The sequence below is a fragment of the Aquarana catesbeiana genome, linkage group LG01, assembly GCF_042186555.1.
Source record: "Aquarana catesbeiana isolate 2022-GZ linkage group LG01, ASM4218655v1, whole genome shotgun sequence".
Taxonomy (NCBI): Eukaryota; Metazoa; Chordata; class Amphibia; order Anura; family Ranidae; genus Aquarana; species Aquarana catesbeiana.
The window spans coordinates 500,598,782-500,614,595 of NC_133324.1; the positions used below are offsets into that span (position 1 = coordinate 500,598,782).

The 15,814-nt window shown below is 43.3% G+C and overlaps 1 protein-coding gene across 1 annotated transcript in view; it reads left to right on the plus strand.

Annotated features, from left to right (window-relative positions):
* SIN3B (SIN3 transcription regulator family member B) overlaps positions 1 to 15,814 on the plus strand; it is a 106,589-nt gene that overhangs the window by 38,534 nt on the left and 52,241 nt on the right. The window contains exons 7-9 of the mRNA XM_073592877.1: positions 463 to 606; positions 815 to 934; positions 1,018 to 1,107. Of these exons, the coding sequence (XP_073448978.1) occupies positions 463 to 606; positions 815 to 934; positions 1,018 to 1,107 (354 nt within the window). The remainder of the gene's footprint in view (positions 1 to 462; positions 607 to 814; positions 935 to 1,017; positions 1,108 to 15,814) is intronic.

Sequence of the window (15,814 nt, forward strand, 5' to 3'; positions counted from 1 at the left end):
TGGTACTTCTGGATAGTCCCAGGCATAGGGACTATCCAAAAAACGCATATAAGCATGAAAAAAAGGGAGGGTGGATGACTTTAAACCACTTTTTTACATTTTTTTTTTTTTTTTATTTGATATTTGTCCTAAGGTTTCTTCACAGTGGGTTTCTTTTGCCCATTTTTAAAGGAACAACAGACAGCCTCTGCTAAATCAGTTTAGCTGCAATCATAGTGAATGTAAAATATGATAAATGTACTTAATTTGGAACATGTGGTATAAGAAGTTTTCACAGATCTTTTGTGTGCTAATTTAAGCCATTATGACCACATTTTTCCTTTCATTCCTAAAAAGTAAGACTAGTGTTTTGGTGGAAGGCAATATCCTAACGTTTTACAGGAAGTAATGTCTAATGTTATGCTCTTTTATAATATAAATGTATTTTACCACCAATTTAATTCAATGTTTTTTCCTTTTTAGAAGGATCAGCTAAATCCAAAAGGGCGCCCATTTCGTGGCATGTCAGAAGAGGAGGTGTTCACAGAAGTGGCTAGCTTATTTCGTGGACAGGAAGATTTACTTTCTGAATTTGGCCAGTTCCTTCCAGAGGCAAAGAGATCGCTGGTATGGGAATTATTTCCATCTGTTTATTACAGGATGACTGTATATTCTACCCGAGGATTATAGCATTTTTTTTTCATACTGTTTCCAGGCTTTAAACCTTAGGTTTAAACTTTTCTTTTTTTGTGCAGGACTACAGGAATATTTCAAGACTCTAAAGTGGAATATCCTCAAATCTCAAATTATTAACCAGTTATGTTTTGTTTCATAGTTCACTGGAAACGGTACATGTGATCTTAGTGCCAGGAAGCTTGAATACCAGAGAAACCTAGAACAAAGCCGAAAACGATCCAGATCTCTTTTGTTACGCCCCATGTCTTGTCCATCTAAGGTAAATCACAAATTCACTATATAAAGCATGCTGTGTTCGTGTCACATTAGCTTTCTGCAGCCTCCTGTGCTTTTGTCACATAGAAAAAGATGAAGATGAGAAAGTCCAAGGACCAATCGGTGGCAAGTGTTGGCAAATATGGGACGCTACAGGAATTCTCTTTCTTCAATAAGGTAAGTATAGATGCCAATTGTCAAAAGTGTTTTGAGAAATGAAAAAAAATTGTTACTATAAAAAACTGTGTATGTCAAATCCAGCCCTTTCCATTTAAATGCAATGCTACTCCAACATATGTGTCCAAATGTAAAACGCAGCATTTGACTAGAAAAAGCTATGTTTACTTCCATATGCACCTCATAAAGAGAAGTTGCGTTTGAAGAAAGATAAATGCAAAGCGGGTCCAACACAGCCTCTAAACTGTCATGCCCACTACTTCATGAAAGTCATTGGGAATCTGCTGACCTGCTGTGCACGTTCCAGGTGTAGACAATTGGCAGACAGACTTCTCAGCTGACAGCACCTAGATGTGGGGGAGTGGTCTTGACACCCAAAGGTGTTCCGTGACCTGTACAATCAAAAACAATCAATCAGCGCAAAACCTAATAACAGCTAAAAGTCGCTGAACACTAAAGGCAAATGTATAAACCCTTTTAAGCTTAACTATAACAGACAGTGCAGCGCTGAAAAAAAATCTAACAACTATAAATAATAAAAGTCCAAATAAATCATGTGAGGAAAAACACACAAATGTAATTGGAAAGCCGGAGACATCAACAGTGGTAAAGGGTGCTTCATGCAAATTCTGAAGTGCTCCTTAATCCGTGCTCACACCACTTGCTAGCCAAACCGCTCACCTTACAGAATGGACCCCTGAGCTAACAGGAAGGTCACACAGGCATTCGCCACCAATGGTGGTTAAGGTTAGACTTTTGGATGGAAGACCGGGCACCTCTTCTGCTCCGTAGCTTAAAATGTTGGTCTCCCGTGGTCACATGAAATGCAAAAAAATGATATAGTGCTCTCTGTATGGCTCCCTCCCGGGAGTATCCCTGAACGTCGCTGCAGCCACCTTATTTTTTTTGCTGTTACCATTCACTGTATACCTGTTATCCTAGCACTAGCTCTAGTACCGCATATGTGAGTACCTGTCTTTTATAATAAAGGATCTAGTTCTAGCCATACAGAGAGCACTATATCATTTTTTTGCATTTCATGTGACCACGGGAGATAAACATTTTAAGCTACGGAGCGAAAGAGGTGCCCAGTCTTCCATTCAAAAGTTTAACCTTAACCACCATTGGTGGTAATGCCTGTGTGACCTTCCTGTTAGCTCAGGGCTCCATTCTGTAAGGTGAGCGGTTTGGCTAGCAAGTGGTGTGAGCACGGATTAAGGAGCACTTCAGAATTTGCATGAAGCACCCTTTACCACCGTTGATGTCTCCGGCTTTCCCATTACATTTGTGTGTTTTTTCCTCACATGATTTATATGGACTTTTATTATTTATAGTTGTTAGATTTTTTTTTTTTTAGCGCTGCACTGTCTGTTATAGTTCCGTGACCTGTGTTGCATGTTGTTGATACTGAATGTGGACCTCTTGGCCCCCAGGTTCAACAACAAAACGCACAGATTTGTTTCAGGATACAGAAATTCTCTAGCAGAAGCAGTGGATGCTCTGGTGGCTCAGTGAGATCAGTGCACTGTGATCTATGCTTTTCCTCCCCTTAGAATTCTTCCTCATATGCTTAGCAGAATAATGGTTGATGGCTTTCCAATTCTCCTCATTGCTTTGGCCTAGACCAGGCAAATGTGGTACACCGACCAGAGAAGACTCCTGGGCTCTTCAGATTATTGGGAGTTTTTATCTCAAGGACCAAATTACTATTCTGCTTCTCAGTCACTTTAATGGTATAACTGTTAAAGCTTGGGTTTTAAGAGACGGGAATCTCTGAATCTGTGGTTCTTATGATGCTAAAAGTTAGGCATGCTACTTCCTGTAAGATCTATTACTTCACTTGGTTGGAGTATCAGGGCTTCTACTCTAATGCCCTGTACACACGATTGGATTTTCTGACAACAAAACCGTGGATTTTTTTTTTCGAAGTATGTTGGCTCAAACTTGTCTTGCATACACATGGGCACACAAATGTTGGCCCAAAATTCCGAACATGAGAACACGGTGACGTACAAGCCGTACGAGGAGCCGAGGAAAAGGAAGTTCAATAGCCAGTGCGGCTCCTTCTGCTTGATTCCGAGCATGCGTGAACTTTTGTGCGATGGAGCATACACACGGTCGGACTTTCTGACAACAAGCTCACATGCAACATTTGTTGGAAAATCCGATCGTGTGTACGGGCATTAGAGTTTCTCCATGGGCTGAATCTTCTTTTCTACAGCTGGGCCTGGACCAGCATTTATCTCTGAAGATAAAGCACATCAAGTTAGGTTTTCTGCAGTTTCTATTCTGTTTCAGAGACTGTTGGCCTCTCAATCCTTAAATTAAAAGCTTTGCACAGGGAGTCTTCTGCATAGCTTCCCCTGTAACTGTGTGGGACCTGAATTTGGTTCTCTGTGCTTTGGAAAACACCATTTGAACCTGGTAAAGACATTCCTCTCTCTCTACTCACAACTCTACTCTTGGCCCACAAGATGGCTTTCTTTGTAGCCCTCACCACTGTAAATATCTGAACTGGAAGCCTTATCCTGCATGGAACTATTTATAGTTTTGCATAGGGGCAAAGTGATGTTGAAACCCAGAACATACTTTTTGCCTTTCACCTCAGCCAGGACATATTTCTTCCATCCCTCTGTCCAGCTCCAGTTCACCAAAAGGAAGTTTCACTCCATTGTCTGGATGTGATTTGGGCTGTGAGAGTCTACAAGCCATTGCTTATTTTAGGAAGACCGACTAATTAACTTTTTTTTTTTTTTTTTTTTTAATTCAGGACGGTCCCTGTAATGCTATACATAGTTACATAGTAGGTGAGGTTGTGAAAAAAGACACAAATCCATCGAGTCCAACCTATGTGTGTGATTATATGTCAGTATTACATTGTATATCCCTGTATGTTGTGGTCGTTCAGGTGCTTATCTAATAGTTTCTTGAAACTATTGATGCCCCCCGCTGAGACCACCGTCTGTGGAAGGGATTTCCACATCCTTGCCGCTCTTACAGTAAAGAACCCTCTACGTAGTTTAAGGTTAAACCTCTTTTCTTCTAATTTTTATTGAGTGGCCACAAGTCTTGTTAAACTCCCTTCTGCGAAAAAATTTATCCCTATTGTGGGGTCACCAGTATGGTATTTGTATATTGAAATCACATCCCCTCTCAAGTGTCTCTTCTCCAGAGAGAATAAGTTCAGTGCTCGCAACCTTTCCTCACAACTAATATCCTCCAGACCCTTTATTAGCTTTGTTGCCCTTCTCTGTACTCGCTCCATTTCCAGTACATCCTTCCTGAGGACTGGTGCCCAGAACTGGACAGCATACTCTAGGTGCGGCCGGACCAGGGTCTTGTAGAGCAGGAAAATGCATGCCAGTATTCTGTTTGCTTTGTTAGCAGCAGCTTGGCATTGCATGCCATTGCTGAGCCTATCATCTACTAGGACCCCCAGGTCCTTTTCCATCCTAGATTCCCAGAGAGGTTCTATACCAGCTACTAATTCCACCATTTATAGGTGGCCATTTCGCCTTGGTTCGCCATGGCGCATGTGCGTTCGCAAGAGCGCCGCTGGGCTGAGCGGTTTGCTTGACGGCCATGGCGCACGCGGCTTCGCCGCACATGCGCCGTAGTCTTTGTGTGGGCTTACGAAGATTTGCGTCATGCGCAAATACAGCCACGCCCATTGGACGGCGTGTGTGTGCACGCATGCACAGAACATTCCGGCGCACAGCCAGCTTATTTAAGCTGTGTATGCCAAGCATGCGGTGCTTCCAGAAGGCAGCTGTGGGACACAGAGCAGGCTCTGAACCAGGCATTTGCAGCAGTTCATTTATCCTTACCCGGGTCACGTGAGTCACCAGGTGTTGCTTGGCAGGCTAAAGGTGCTTAGCAGGATTGTTGCATAGGGGCTTCATGAGCCCTATTAAAGGGTCTCTCTCTTGAGGTGTGTTAATACTACACCCAGGTACTCTTTTTGTGGCTAGTAAATGTCTTTAAAAAAGAGGAGTGGGACTAACACTACAGGGAAGGGCACATCTATGTCATCAGTAGTTCCTGATGAACCTAGTCGTATCCCTAGTGTTGTCTCCCCTGAAAGACCAGAGACTTCCGGGCAATCTGTGCCGCTGCGCCTATCTGGTATTGTGCCTACAGTCAACGCTGCTGCTTCACCCTTTATCACCAAGGATGAACTGTCCTCGGCCCTAGCCCGATTTATAGCACAGGATTGCTGGCATGATTGCCTCCATCCCCCAGGGTGGCAAGAAGCGTGACAAATCCCCCTCCCCGGAGCCTCCTACTGTGGAGCAGCAACGGGTTGAGGATAGGAAAGAGCTAAAAGCTCAGGATTCTGTCGAGGGCCTGATGGATGAGTCTGCTTACTAGTAATCTGGACAAGAAGCTATCCAGTTGATGTCTGCCTCTAAGTTGCAGAAGCTTTTGATCCTTTGAGCCTCCCTGGTCCTCTTTGGGGTCCCTGAGGCCTCTTCAGGCCACACAGGCTTTCCCCTTACACCCTCTGTTGGAACAGGCAGTGTATGCTGATTGGAAACATCCTGACAGGATTTTTGTTCCTCCTAAGGAAGAAGTTCCCTTTTTATATCCCATGGATGAAAAGTTCATTAAGAAGTGGAGCATGCCAGCCGTCGATGCAGCAGTCTCTTCCTTAAACAAGAACTTGACTTGTTCAGTAGATAACGCACAGGGCTTGAAAGACCCTGTTGACAAGAAATTGGACTCATTATTGAAGGCTTTCTTTTCTTTGGCCAGTCCAGCTATTCAGCCAGCTGTTGCAGTAATTGGTATCTGCCAGTCTGCAAAGGATCAGGTCAGACAGCCTGACAAGGCCTAACCGGGAGGATGATCTGACTGAAAATAAGACAGATATTCCTGGAGCGCTGTGTTTTGTTGACGCCTTAAAGGATTCAATACAGCAGGTTTCTCGTTTGGCTCTCTTGTCTGTACATATGCGCAGACTTTTGTGGCTTAAGAACTGGTCAGTCGAGCTTCCTTGTAAAAAGTTATTGGCAGGTTTCCCCTTTCATGGGGAGCGTTTATTTTGGTGATCATTTGGACAAATATATCCAAAAGGTTTCCGGAGGGAAGAGTTCTCTACTTCCTGTGAAGAAAAGCACCAGGCGTCTCTCGTTTAAAACCTCAGGGACTGCTTCCTCAAGTATCTCAGCGCCAAGGCCGTTCCACCGCCAACAGGGCTCTAGAGCCAGAGGTAAGCCGCAAGGCCAGGGCTAGAAAAATTCCTGGGCCCAAAACTCATCTAAACCCAGCACCAAGCCCTCCTTTTGGAGGGGACGCCCCCACTCTATCGGGTGGGGTAAGGCTGCTGCACTTTGTAGACATTTGGAGAACAATAATTCAGGACGAGTGGGTCACCTCAACTATATCTCGCGGTTACAAGCTGGAGTTGCGGGAGGATTCTGGTGGCACCAGCCTGGCCCAGAAGGCCCTGGTTCCCGGAGATTGTGAGACTGACAATTGACGGGCCATGGACGCTTCCACGTCGCCCCGATCTACTGTCTCAAGGTCCTATATTAGACCCCAATTTACAGTCTCTAAATTTTAGGGCATGGCTGTTGAAGCCAAGGTGTTAAAGGACCGTGGTGTCTACCCTAGAGAATGCTAGAAAAGCTGTCACTATGAAGATCTTGTATTGCTTGATGTGAAGCCAAAAAATGGCATCTTTGGAAATACGCGATTGGGAGAATTCTCTTTTCTACAGTCAGCTGTTAAAATCTGATTGGCTTTGCGTACAATCAGAGATCAGATTTCGACCCTGTCAGTAATCTTCCAAAGGCCTTTAGCCTCCCATTCACTGGTCCGAATCTTTATGCAGGGGCAACTTGTTTGCTTCCCCCCCAGTAGGTCATCTTTTTGCTCTTGGGACTTGAACTTGGTGCTGTCTGTGTACAGAAACAACCAATTGAACCTATCAAGGAAATTCCTTTAGACTTGCTGTCATGCAAGCTAGCCTTCCGGATGGCCATCACCTCGGCTAGTAGGGCGTCGGAGTTGGTTGGCCTTTCGTTCAGGGAACCATACTTGATCCTACACCATGATAGGGTCGTGTTTTGACCTGTTGCATCATTTTTGCCAAAAGTGGTGTCAGCCTTTCTTTTAAATCGGGACATTATTTTGCCTTCTTTTTTCTCTCAGCCTCGTTCAGCGGAAGGGAGACGACTGCATTCCTTGGACATTGTCCGTGCAGTCGAGGTTTATTTGTCTAGATCTGCAGAGATCCGAGGATCAGACTCCTCTTTTGTTTTACCAAAAGGAGTAGGCGGCTTCCATTGCCAATTGGGTCCGTCAGTTGGTCATTCAGGCCTACGGTCGGAAACGTAAAGCTCCTCCCTTTAGGGTGAGAGCTCATTTTACCAGGGGTGTAGGAACCTCCTGGGCTTTTCGCCATCAGGTATCTGTGGCTCAGATTTGTAAGGCTGCTACCTGGTCTTCAGTGCATAAGTTCACAAAATTTTATCAAGTGGATGTTCGAGCAGCCGAGGATTCAGCCGCAGTGTACTGTGGGCTGCCGTATAAGGTCTGATGGCTATTGTTTGGCAGGGTGTCTCCCTCCCCTCAAGGCTATTGCTCTGGGACATCCCAGCAGGTAATGAATATTAGCCTAACTCTGTGTCCCATGATGTATGAAAAAGAAAATAGTTTTTTTTCACACTTGCCTGTAAAATCCTTTTCTTTGAGTACATCATGGGACACAGAGATCCCTCCCCTCTTTGAGGATTCAGTGCTTGCTACAAAACTGAATTACTTCCTGCATGGGAGGGGTTATATTGGGGATCACTTCCGGTCTGAAGACCTTTGGTCTACCAGTGTCAATTCACCTGGAGATTAAGTATAACCCAGCAGGTAATGAATATTAGCCTAACTCTGTGTCCGATGATGTACTCAAAAGGATTTTACAGGTAAGTATGATGGATGACTATTTTTTAGAGTAGGTCCAAAAATTATATTTTTCTTTTAGCTGGTTGGACACTAATACTGATATTTCAGAGTTTTTCTGTGTTTTTTGAAGATGATTTCTTGGGTGGATTTGCAAGGTCCTCCACTGTTTGTTGCACCCCAGACTGACATCCGTTTAGTTTAGTGCCAAACCCTGGACTACTGGTCTACTGTTACAATCTGCCGTTCTAATATCAGGTTTGTTAAAGGAGGTTATTCCAACCATCAGCTTGGTTTTTACCATTTTGGTCTAATTTCTTAAATTTTATTTTTGTTCTTCACTTCCAGTCAGTCCTTTTCCTCCTAGGCTACAGAATAGTACCCTTGATCTTACCCTCTGTGTGACCTGTTGTTTCAGGTCCTCCCTTGGTACTGTCTGTGGTTTTCTCCTATTTCCCAACTTCAGGAATAAGATATAGTACAAAAAGAGTAGAAACGCTCAAATAATTGATGTTGTAAACACTTTCCTTTTGGGTTGGGCTGTTTTTTGGCACTTCTTAAACAGGCCACAGTCATCTTTTTGTCCTTCTGATGACTCCTAACCAAAGCCTGCTATACTGTGGTTGTGTTTTACCGCTCTTCACAATGCAAGTCTAGCATAATAATTTTAAAATCGATTCCCTGGCTAAAAATTTGGCAACAATTTGAAGTGAAACTAAACCCACCAATTTATTGGTTTACCAAAACAGTTAAATTCAAGTCATCCTTTGATAGCTGTTATTTTCTAGTGATCCTATGTTGGCTCTCAGGCGAACCGTCAGGCCAATACATGGCTAATGTCATAGCTGATCACATATGCAGATCAAAGAGAGGCTAACATAGCATTCTCCTTGACTGTAAAGGATAGGAGGGATTACTTCTGCTCTAGGCAGAGGAGCTATGATTGCATCGGGAGATCCCTCTAGTGGTAGACCTACAAATGCTACCTTTAATAAAATAGCAGAAGTGTGCATATAAAAATGTAGAATGACACATCAAATGTGACATCTAAAAATATATCCAATAATAACTCTAAATATGTGCTTGATGGAAATACTATACTTTTATTCTACAATAGGCCTCCTTATAGGACTTTGGTGGAATTAAACAAGTCTCCTCAGGCTTTAGGCAAAATTCTCTAAAAGCGGAGTTCCAGTTCCAAGAAGGTCTTAAACTAAAGACTATCCCTCGTTTTTGTGTATATATATATATATATATATATATATATATATATATATATATATATATATATATATATATATATATATATATATATATATATATATATATATATATAAAAACGAGGGATAGTCTTTAGTTTAAGACCTTCTTGGAACTGGAACTCCGCTTTTAGAGAATTTTATACACATATACACATTTTTTTTTATAATATATATACACATTTTTTTTTTTTTTTTTTTTTTTAATAAGAGTGTGTGTATATAACAAAAGTGAGTACACCCCTCACATTTTTGTAAATATTTTATTATATCTTTTCATGTGACAACAGTGAGGAAATGACACTTGGCTACAATGTAAATTAGTGAGTGTACAGCTTCTATAACAGTGTACATTTGCTGTCCCCTCAAAATAACTCAGCACACAGCCATTAATGTCTAAACTGTTGGCAACAAAAGTGAGTACACCCCTAAGTGAAAATGTCCCAATTGGGCCCAATTAGCAGTTTTCCCTCCCCGGTATCATGTGACTTGTTAATGTTACAAGGTCTCAGGTGTGAATGGGGAGCAGGTGTGTTAAATTTGGTGTTATTGCTCTCTCTCTCATACTGTCACTGGAAGTTCAACATGGCACCTCATGGCAAAGAACTCTCTGAGGATCTGAAAAAAAGAATTGTTGCTCTACATAAAGATGGCCTAGGCAAGAAGATTGCCAAGACCCTGAAACTGAGCTGCAGCACGGTGACCAAGACCATGCAGCGGTTTAACAGGACAGGTTTCGCTCAGAACAGGCTTTGCCATGGTGGACCAAAGAAGTTGAGTGCACATGCTCTGCGTCATATCCAGAGGTTGTCTTAGGGAAATAGACGTATGAGTGCTGCCAGCATTGCTGCAGAGGTTGAAGGGGTGGGGGTGAGGGGGGGGGGGGGCAGCCTGTCAGTGCTCAGACCATACGCTGCACACTGCATCAAATTGTTGTGCATGCCTGTCGTCCCCCACATTCTAAAAATGATGCACAAGAAAGCCCGCAAACAGTTTGCTGAAGACAAGCAGACTAAGGACTTGGATTACTGGAACCATGTCCTGTGGTCTGATGAAACCATGATAAACTTATTTGGTTCAGATGGTGTCCAGCGTGTGTGGCAGCAACCAGGTGAAGAGTACAAAGACAAGTGTGTCTTGCCTACAGTCAATCATGGTGGTAAGGAGTGTCATGGTCTGGGGCTGCATGAGTGCTGCCCGCACTGGGGAGCTTCTGTTCATTGAGGGAACCATGATTGCCAACATGTACTGTGGCATACTGAAGCAGAGCATGATCCCCTCACTTTGGAGACTGGGCCTCAGGGCAGTATTCCAACATAACGACCCCAAGCTCACCTCCAAGACGACCACTGCCTTGCTAAAGAACCTGAGGGTAAAGATGATGGACTGGCCAAGCATGTCTCCAGACCTAAACCCTATTGAGTATCTGTGGAGGATCCTCAAATGGAAGGTGGAGGAGCGCAAGGTCTCTAACATTCACCTGCTTCCTGATGTCGTCGTGGAGGAGTGAAAGAGGACTCCAGTGGCAACCTGTGAAGCTCTGGTGAACTCCATAAAATAATGGCCACACAAAATATTGACACTTTAGCCCAATTTGGACATTTTCATTTAGGGGTTTACTCACTTTTGTTGCCAGCGGTTTAGACATCAATGGCTGTGTGTTGAGTTATTTTGAGGGGACAGCAAATTTTCACTGTTATACAAGCTGTACATTCACTACTTTACAGTGTAGCAAAGTGACACTTCTTCAGTGTTGTTACATGAAAAGATATAATAAAATATTTACAAAAACGTGAGGGGATGTACTCACTTTTGTGAGATACTGTGTGTGTATGTATATATGTATGTGTATATATATATATATATATATATATATATATATATATATATATATATATATATATATATATATATATATATATATATATATATATATATATATAATATTTAAATGTATGTATGAAGTTGCCTCCCTATATAACCCCTCCCACTACTGGGAGTAGCTCAGTTTTTTTCGCCAGTGTCTAAGGTGTTGGTCACGAGTGAAGATGTGCTGTGCTGATCTCCTCTGGCGCAATCCTTGTTGGGGCTAGCTATGCAGCCGGATCTATTCAAAGTGTCTTTTAGGTCGAATTGAATGGTAACCGGGCCTCGTATCTGAAGAAACAAGGTTTTGCCTGTAACGCTTCTCTTTTTAGAGAGCTGGACCCCGGGATCCAGTACTTTTGGTATTAAGGCCATAAAGTTTTACTGGTGGGGTGCTTTTTACAGGTCCAGGATTGTGGGTTCCCCGAGGGTCCCCGGTTCCTGAAGGTTTGTTAACGGAACCCAGCGTGAAGGGTAAAGATTGGATCTGTTGGTTTTACCACAGAAAACCCTGTGGCGGGAAAGGTAAGTGGAGTTTTTCTAAGGAATTTTTTTTAAAGTAAATGTTGTCATGCCTAAGTGTCACCACTGGGGGCTATATGGAGCACGTACCATCTCATGCTTTGCTCAGAGTCATGCTGTGTCACAGAAGCAGCAGACTTTTTTCCTCCGGCTAGCAGGCAGACCTCCGGTAAGTTTGGTGGGGGTTTTTCTTCCTCAAGACACCCCCACCTGAGCTTAACTCATCCCCTCTTCAAGAGGTTGAGTGTAAGGAAGAACTAAAAATGATCGGCAATGCCGTTTTTCTTTCACCGCCCCTACACAGAGGCGGCTTCCAGGTCTCCTTCACGCCATCCCTTCTTCACTCAGCCGATCCCGTCGGCTCGGAGGCCTGTGCTTGCACAGGAAAACTCTTTTTTTTTTTTTTTTGAAAAAGAAGGGGGGGTGCAATGCGATGGTGGGGGCGGGGCTTAGCGCGGCGTTGACGTCCTACAACGCGGGAGTGTGTTTTTTTTAAAAAAAAAAAACTCCATTTATGCTGGCTGCAAAATTGTCAGAGACATAAGAGCAAAGAAAAGCATGAAAGAGGTTTTGGGTATACAGGCATTTCCTATTTGACACATTTACTATTTGCTACAGGCTGAGCATTAATAGCAGTGGCAGTAGCTGCACTATTGCTCAAGCAGTGGATGCGATTTCTTCTGGTAGTACCTCTGCTTTGTGCATCGGGCTATGGTCAGAAGGGGGGTTGAAACACCCCCCAAAAAAAAGAGCTAAAAGGGTCTCCCTCAAGCTCTGGAAAGCCTACTCATCTCTACTAATGGCATCCTCCCCTGAGAGGGGGTGGCTGGTCAGAGTGAGCATCAGGGCAATGAAACGTCTGCAACTGTTTTTAACACTGCAGCCCCTGTTTTTATTTTATGATATTTAAAAAAAAAAAAAAGTTTAGCAACTTTAATCGCATCCAAGTGTGGGTCAAAATGCGACAGGTTCTCTTCCAGTACCCAGGACTCTCAAACTGAGGAACTAGGGGCAGGAGAAGACGAATTCTCTCAGGGGACCATGGTGAGGCTGATGACTCCTCTTCGAAGGTGTCAAATGCGGGAGAGTCAGCTGTTCCAATCTTAAGATTGATGGTGCACATTCTTGCTGAATGGTCCACATTTATGTACCCTTAACTGAGTATTTGGGTTCGCTAAAGCCTCCTCAGGCTGTGCAGGCCTTTTCCTTTCCATTGCTGGAAAAGCTTTTTTGTATCTGAGAGGATCTGCTATATCCTCTGTGAATGAGTTTGACTTGTCTGGCAGACAATGCTCAAATGCTTAGGGATCCAACGGATAAAAAGGTGGAAATCCTATTAGAAAAAAAAAAAAACAAACACTTTTTTTCTCTGGCAGAGTGAGTGTCTCAGCCTGCGCTGACAGTAATTGCTTAATCATTGAGAGACCAGTTTAAACAGGTGTTCAAGGTTATCCTGCTCAGCAGGCCCAGGAGGCAGCTTTATGTTTGCAATAGTTGCTAACACAGGTTCAATCGAATAGGGGGAATTATTCTGCAGTTCTCAAGGATCTGTCAGGAAGAGTGTTGAGACGAATGGAGGACTTCCTCAATATCTCCAGGGTACAAACTGGAGTTCCAAGAGTTCCCGTCTCCTCGTTTTCTCAGATCAAACGTTTCTAAGGATCCAGAGAAAGAAAAAAAAGTGATCATGGGGGTCCCCATGTAAGAACAGAGGTTGGGGTTTGATTCAAACCTCTTTTTTTTCACGGTTCCAAATCCGAATGGACATTCTGGATCTCAAAAATCTAAATTTAATTCCTGAATATAACCACTTTTTTAGTATGGCGTCAATCCAAATTGGTTATCTCTCCATCCTACAAGGAGAATTTCTGGTGTCAATCGACATCAAAGATGCATACCTCCATATGCCTATTTCCTCGCTCACTAGTAATATCTACTTTTCCAGGTGGAAAATCTTCATTTTCAGTGTGTAGCTCTGCTTTCCGGTCCAGCTACTGCACCTTGAGTGTTTACAAAGGTTCAGGCCCCTCTTCTAGCCAGATTAAGGGCCCAAGGTATAACGATTATGGTTTACCCAGTCGATCTGTTCTTGATAGACCAGTCGGTAGCCCGCTTAGACCAAAATATGGTCACCACATTCAACTACCTGGAATATCTAGGTCGGGTTCTCAACCTAGGAGAAATCTTCTTTAAAACCATGAAGAAGGCTAAAATACTTGGGTCTGATCATAGGTACACCCAGAAAAGGGTATGCTTACCCCAGGCAAAGATCAGCGCCATAAAAGAACTGATTTAGGTGGTCGAAGCAAGATGAATTTCTTCTATTCAACTTTGCATGAGGTTGTTGGGAAAGATGGCGGCTTCATTTGAGGTCTTTCCTTCTGCTCAGTTTCATTCTAGACTGCTGCAAAACAGTATCTTATCGGCTTGGAACAAAGGGTTTAAGCTCTACATTCCCAATGTGCCTGACTCCAAAGCCTGTGGCCACATCACCCTGATAGCGCCTGATCTTAGAGGCTAAGCAGGGTCGGGCCTGGTTAGTACCCAGATGAGACCACCTGGAAATACCAGGTGCTGTAGGCTGGGTGCGCCGGAGCCTCAGTTTATGGTTAATATCCAAAAATCTACTAAGGGGAAAAGCCTTCCTTCAGTTACCTAGGGAAGTGGTAACAACATATGCCAACCTTTTTTGTTTAGGTTGGGGAACAGTTCTGGAAGAGGCAACTGTCTTAAGAGAAGTGGCCCAGATCAGAAATGGCCTTTTCCATTAACATTTTAGAAATTCAGGCAGAGCTCTTGGTCCTGAGGGCCTGAACGTTCAGTTTACAGTATTGTCCTGCCAGTATTCAATCCGACAATGCCACAGCAATGGCCTATATTAATCACCAAGGGAGCACAAGAAGTTGTGTGGCCCAGAGAAAGGTGAATCATATCATATCCTATCTTGGGCAGAAAACAATGTACTTTGCCTACCGGCAGTCTTCACTCTAGGAATAGAAAATTGGCAGGCGGACTACTTGAGTCGCCAGCAGTTGTTCCCGGGAGAATGGTTGCTTCACCCCGATATCTTCCTGTCAATATGTCAAAAATGGGGGATCCCAGACATAGATCTGTTTGCGTCCTGGTTCAACAAAGAAATCAACAACTTTGTGTTAAGAACAAAAGATCCGCTAGCATGCGGAACAGATGCCTTGCTATTCCCGTGGAATCGGCTCTCACTGATATATGCATTCCCTCCTATTTTGCTTGCGTCCACGACTTCTTCGCAGGATCGAGGAGGAAGGGAAATCGTTGATTCTTGCGGCGCCCAGGAAATCTTGGTATGCAGAGATAAAGATGGCAGTAGGGGACTCATGGACCCTACCATCACGGCCAGACCTTCTCTCACAGGGTCCGGTGTTCCATCCTACTTTACAAACGCTAAATTTAATGGTCTGGCTCTGGAGACCCACACTCTGAAGAAACTTGGGCTGTCAGGTTCAGTAGTTTCTACCTTGGTTAAAGAAAGGGAGCCGGCCTCCATAATTTATATATTATGGAGTCTGGGAAACATATGTCTCCTGGTGTGAAACCAGGAGTTGCTCCCCAGGAAATAGGTCTAAGGTAGAATTGTTGACTTTCTGCAGATGGGGTGAGAAATAAGGCTTGCCTTGAGTGCTTTCTAAGGACAGGTCTCGGCCTTATCTGTATTATTTCAATGACCACTTGCTTCGCAATCTTTGGTTCGTAACTTTATTCAGGGGGTAACACGGCTTAATCTCCGGTTAGGTAAACCCCTGAACCTTTGGGACTTGAATTTAGTTTTGTTGGCATTACAAAACAGCCTTTTTTTATGCCAATACGACACATTCCCTTGGTCCTTTTTTGACAAGGAAACTTTTTTCGGTAACCATATCTGCTGCAAGAAGGGTATCAGAATCTTTCTTGTAAAGAGCCATGTTTTTATTATTCAAGGATAAGGTAGTATTGCATCCTCATCCTAACTTTTTACCGAAGGTAATATCAGGTTTTTATCTAAACCAGGATATTGTTCTACCTTAATTTTTCCCGAACCCTGTTCTATGGAAGAATAATCACTACATTCTCTTGATGTGGTAAGAGCAGTCAAAGTCTACTTAAAGGCGACTGCTCAGATTCGGAAAATTGATTTTTTTTGTTTGTGT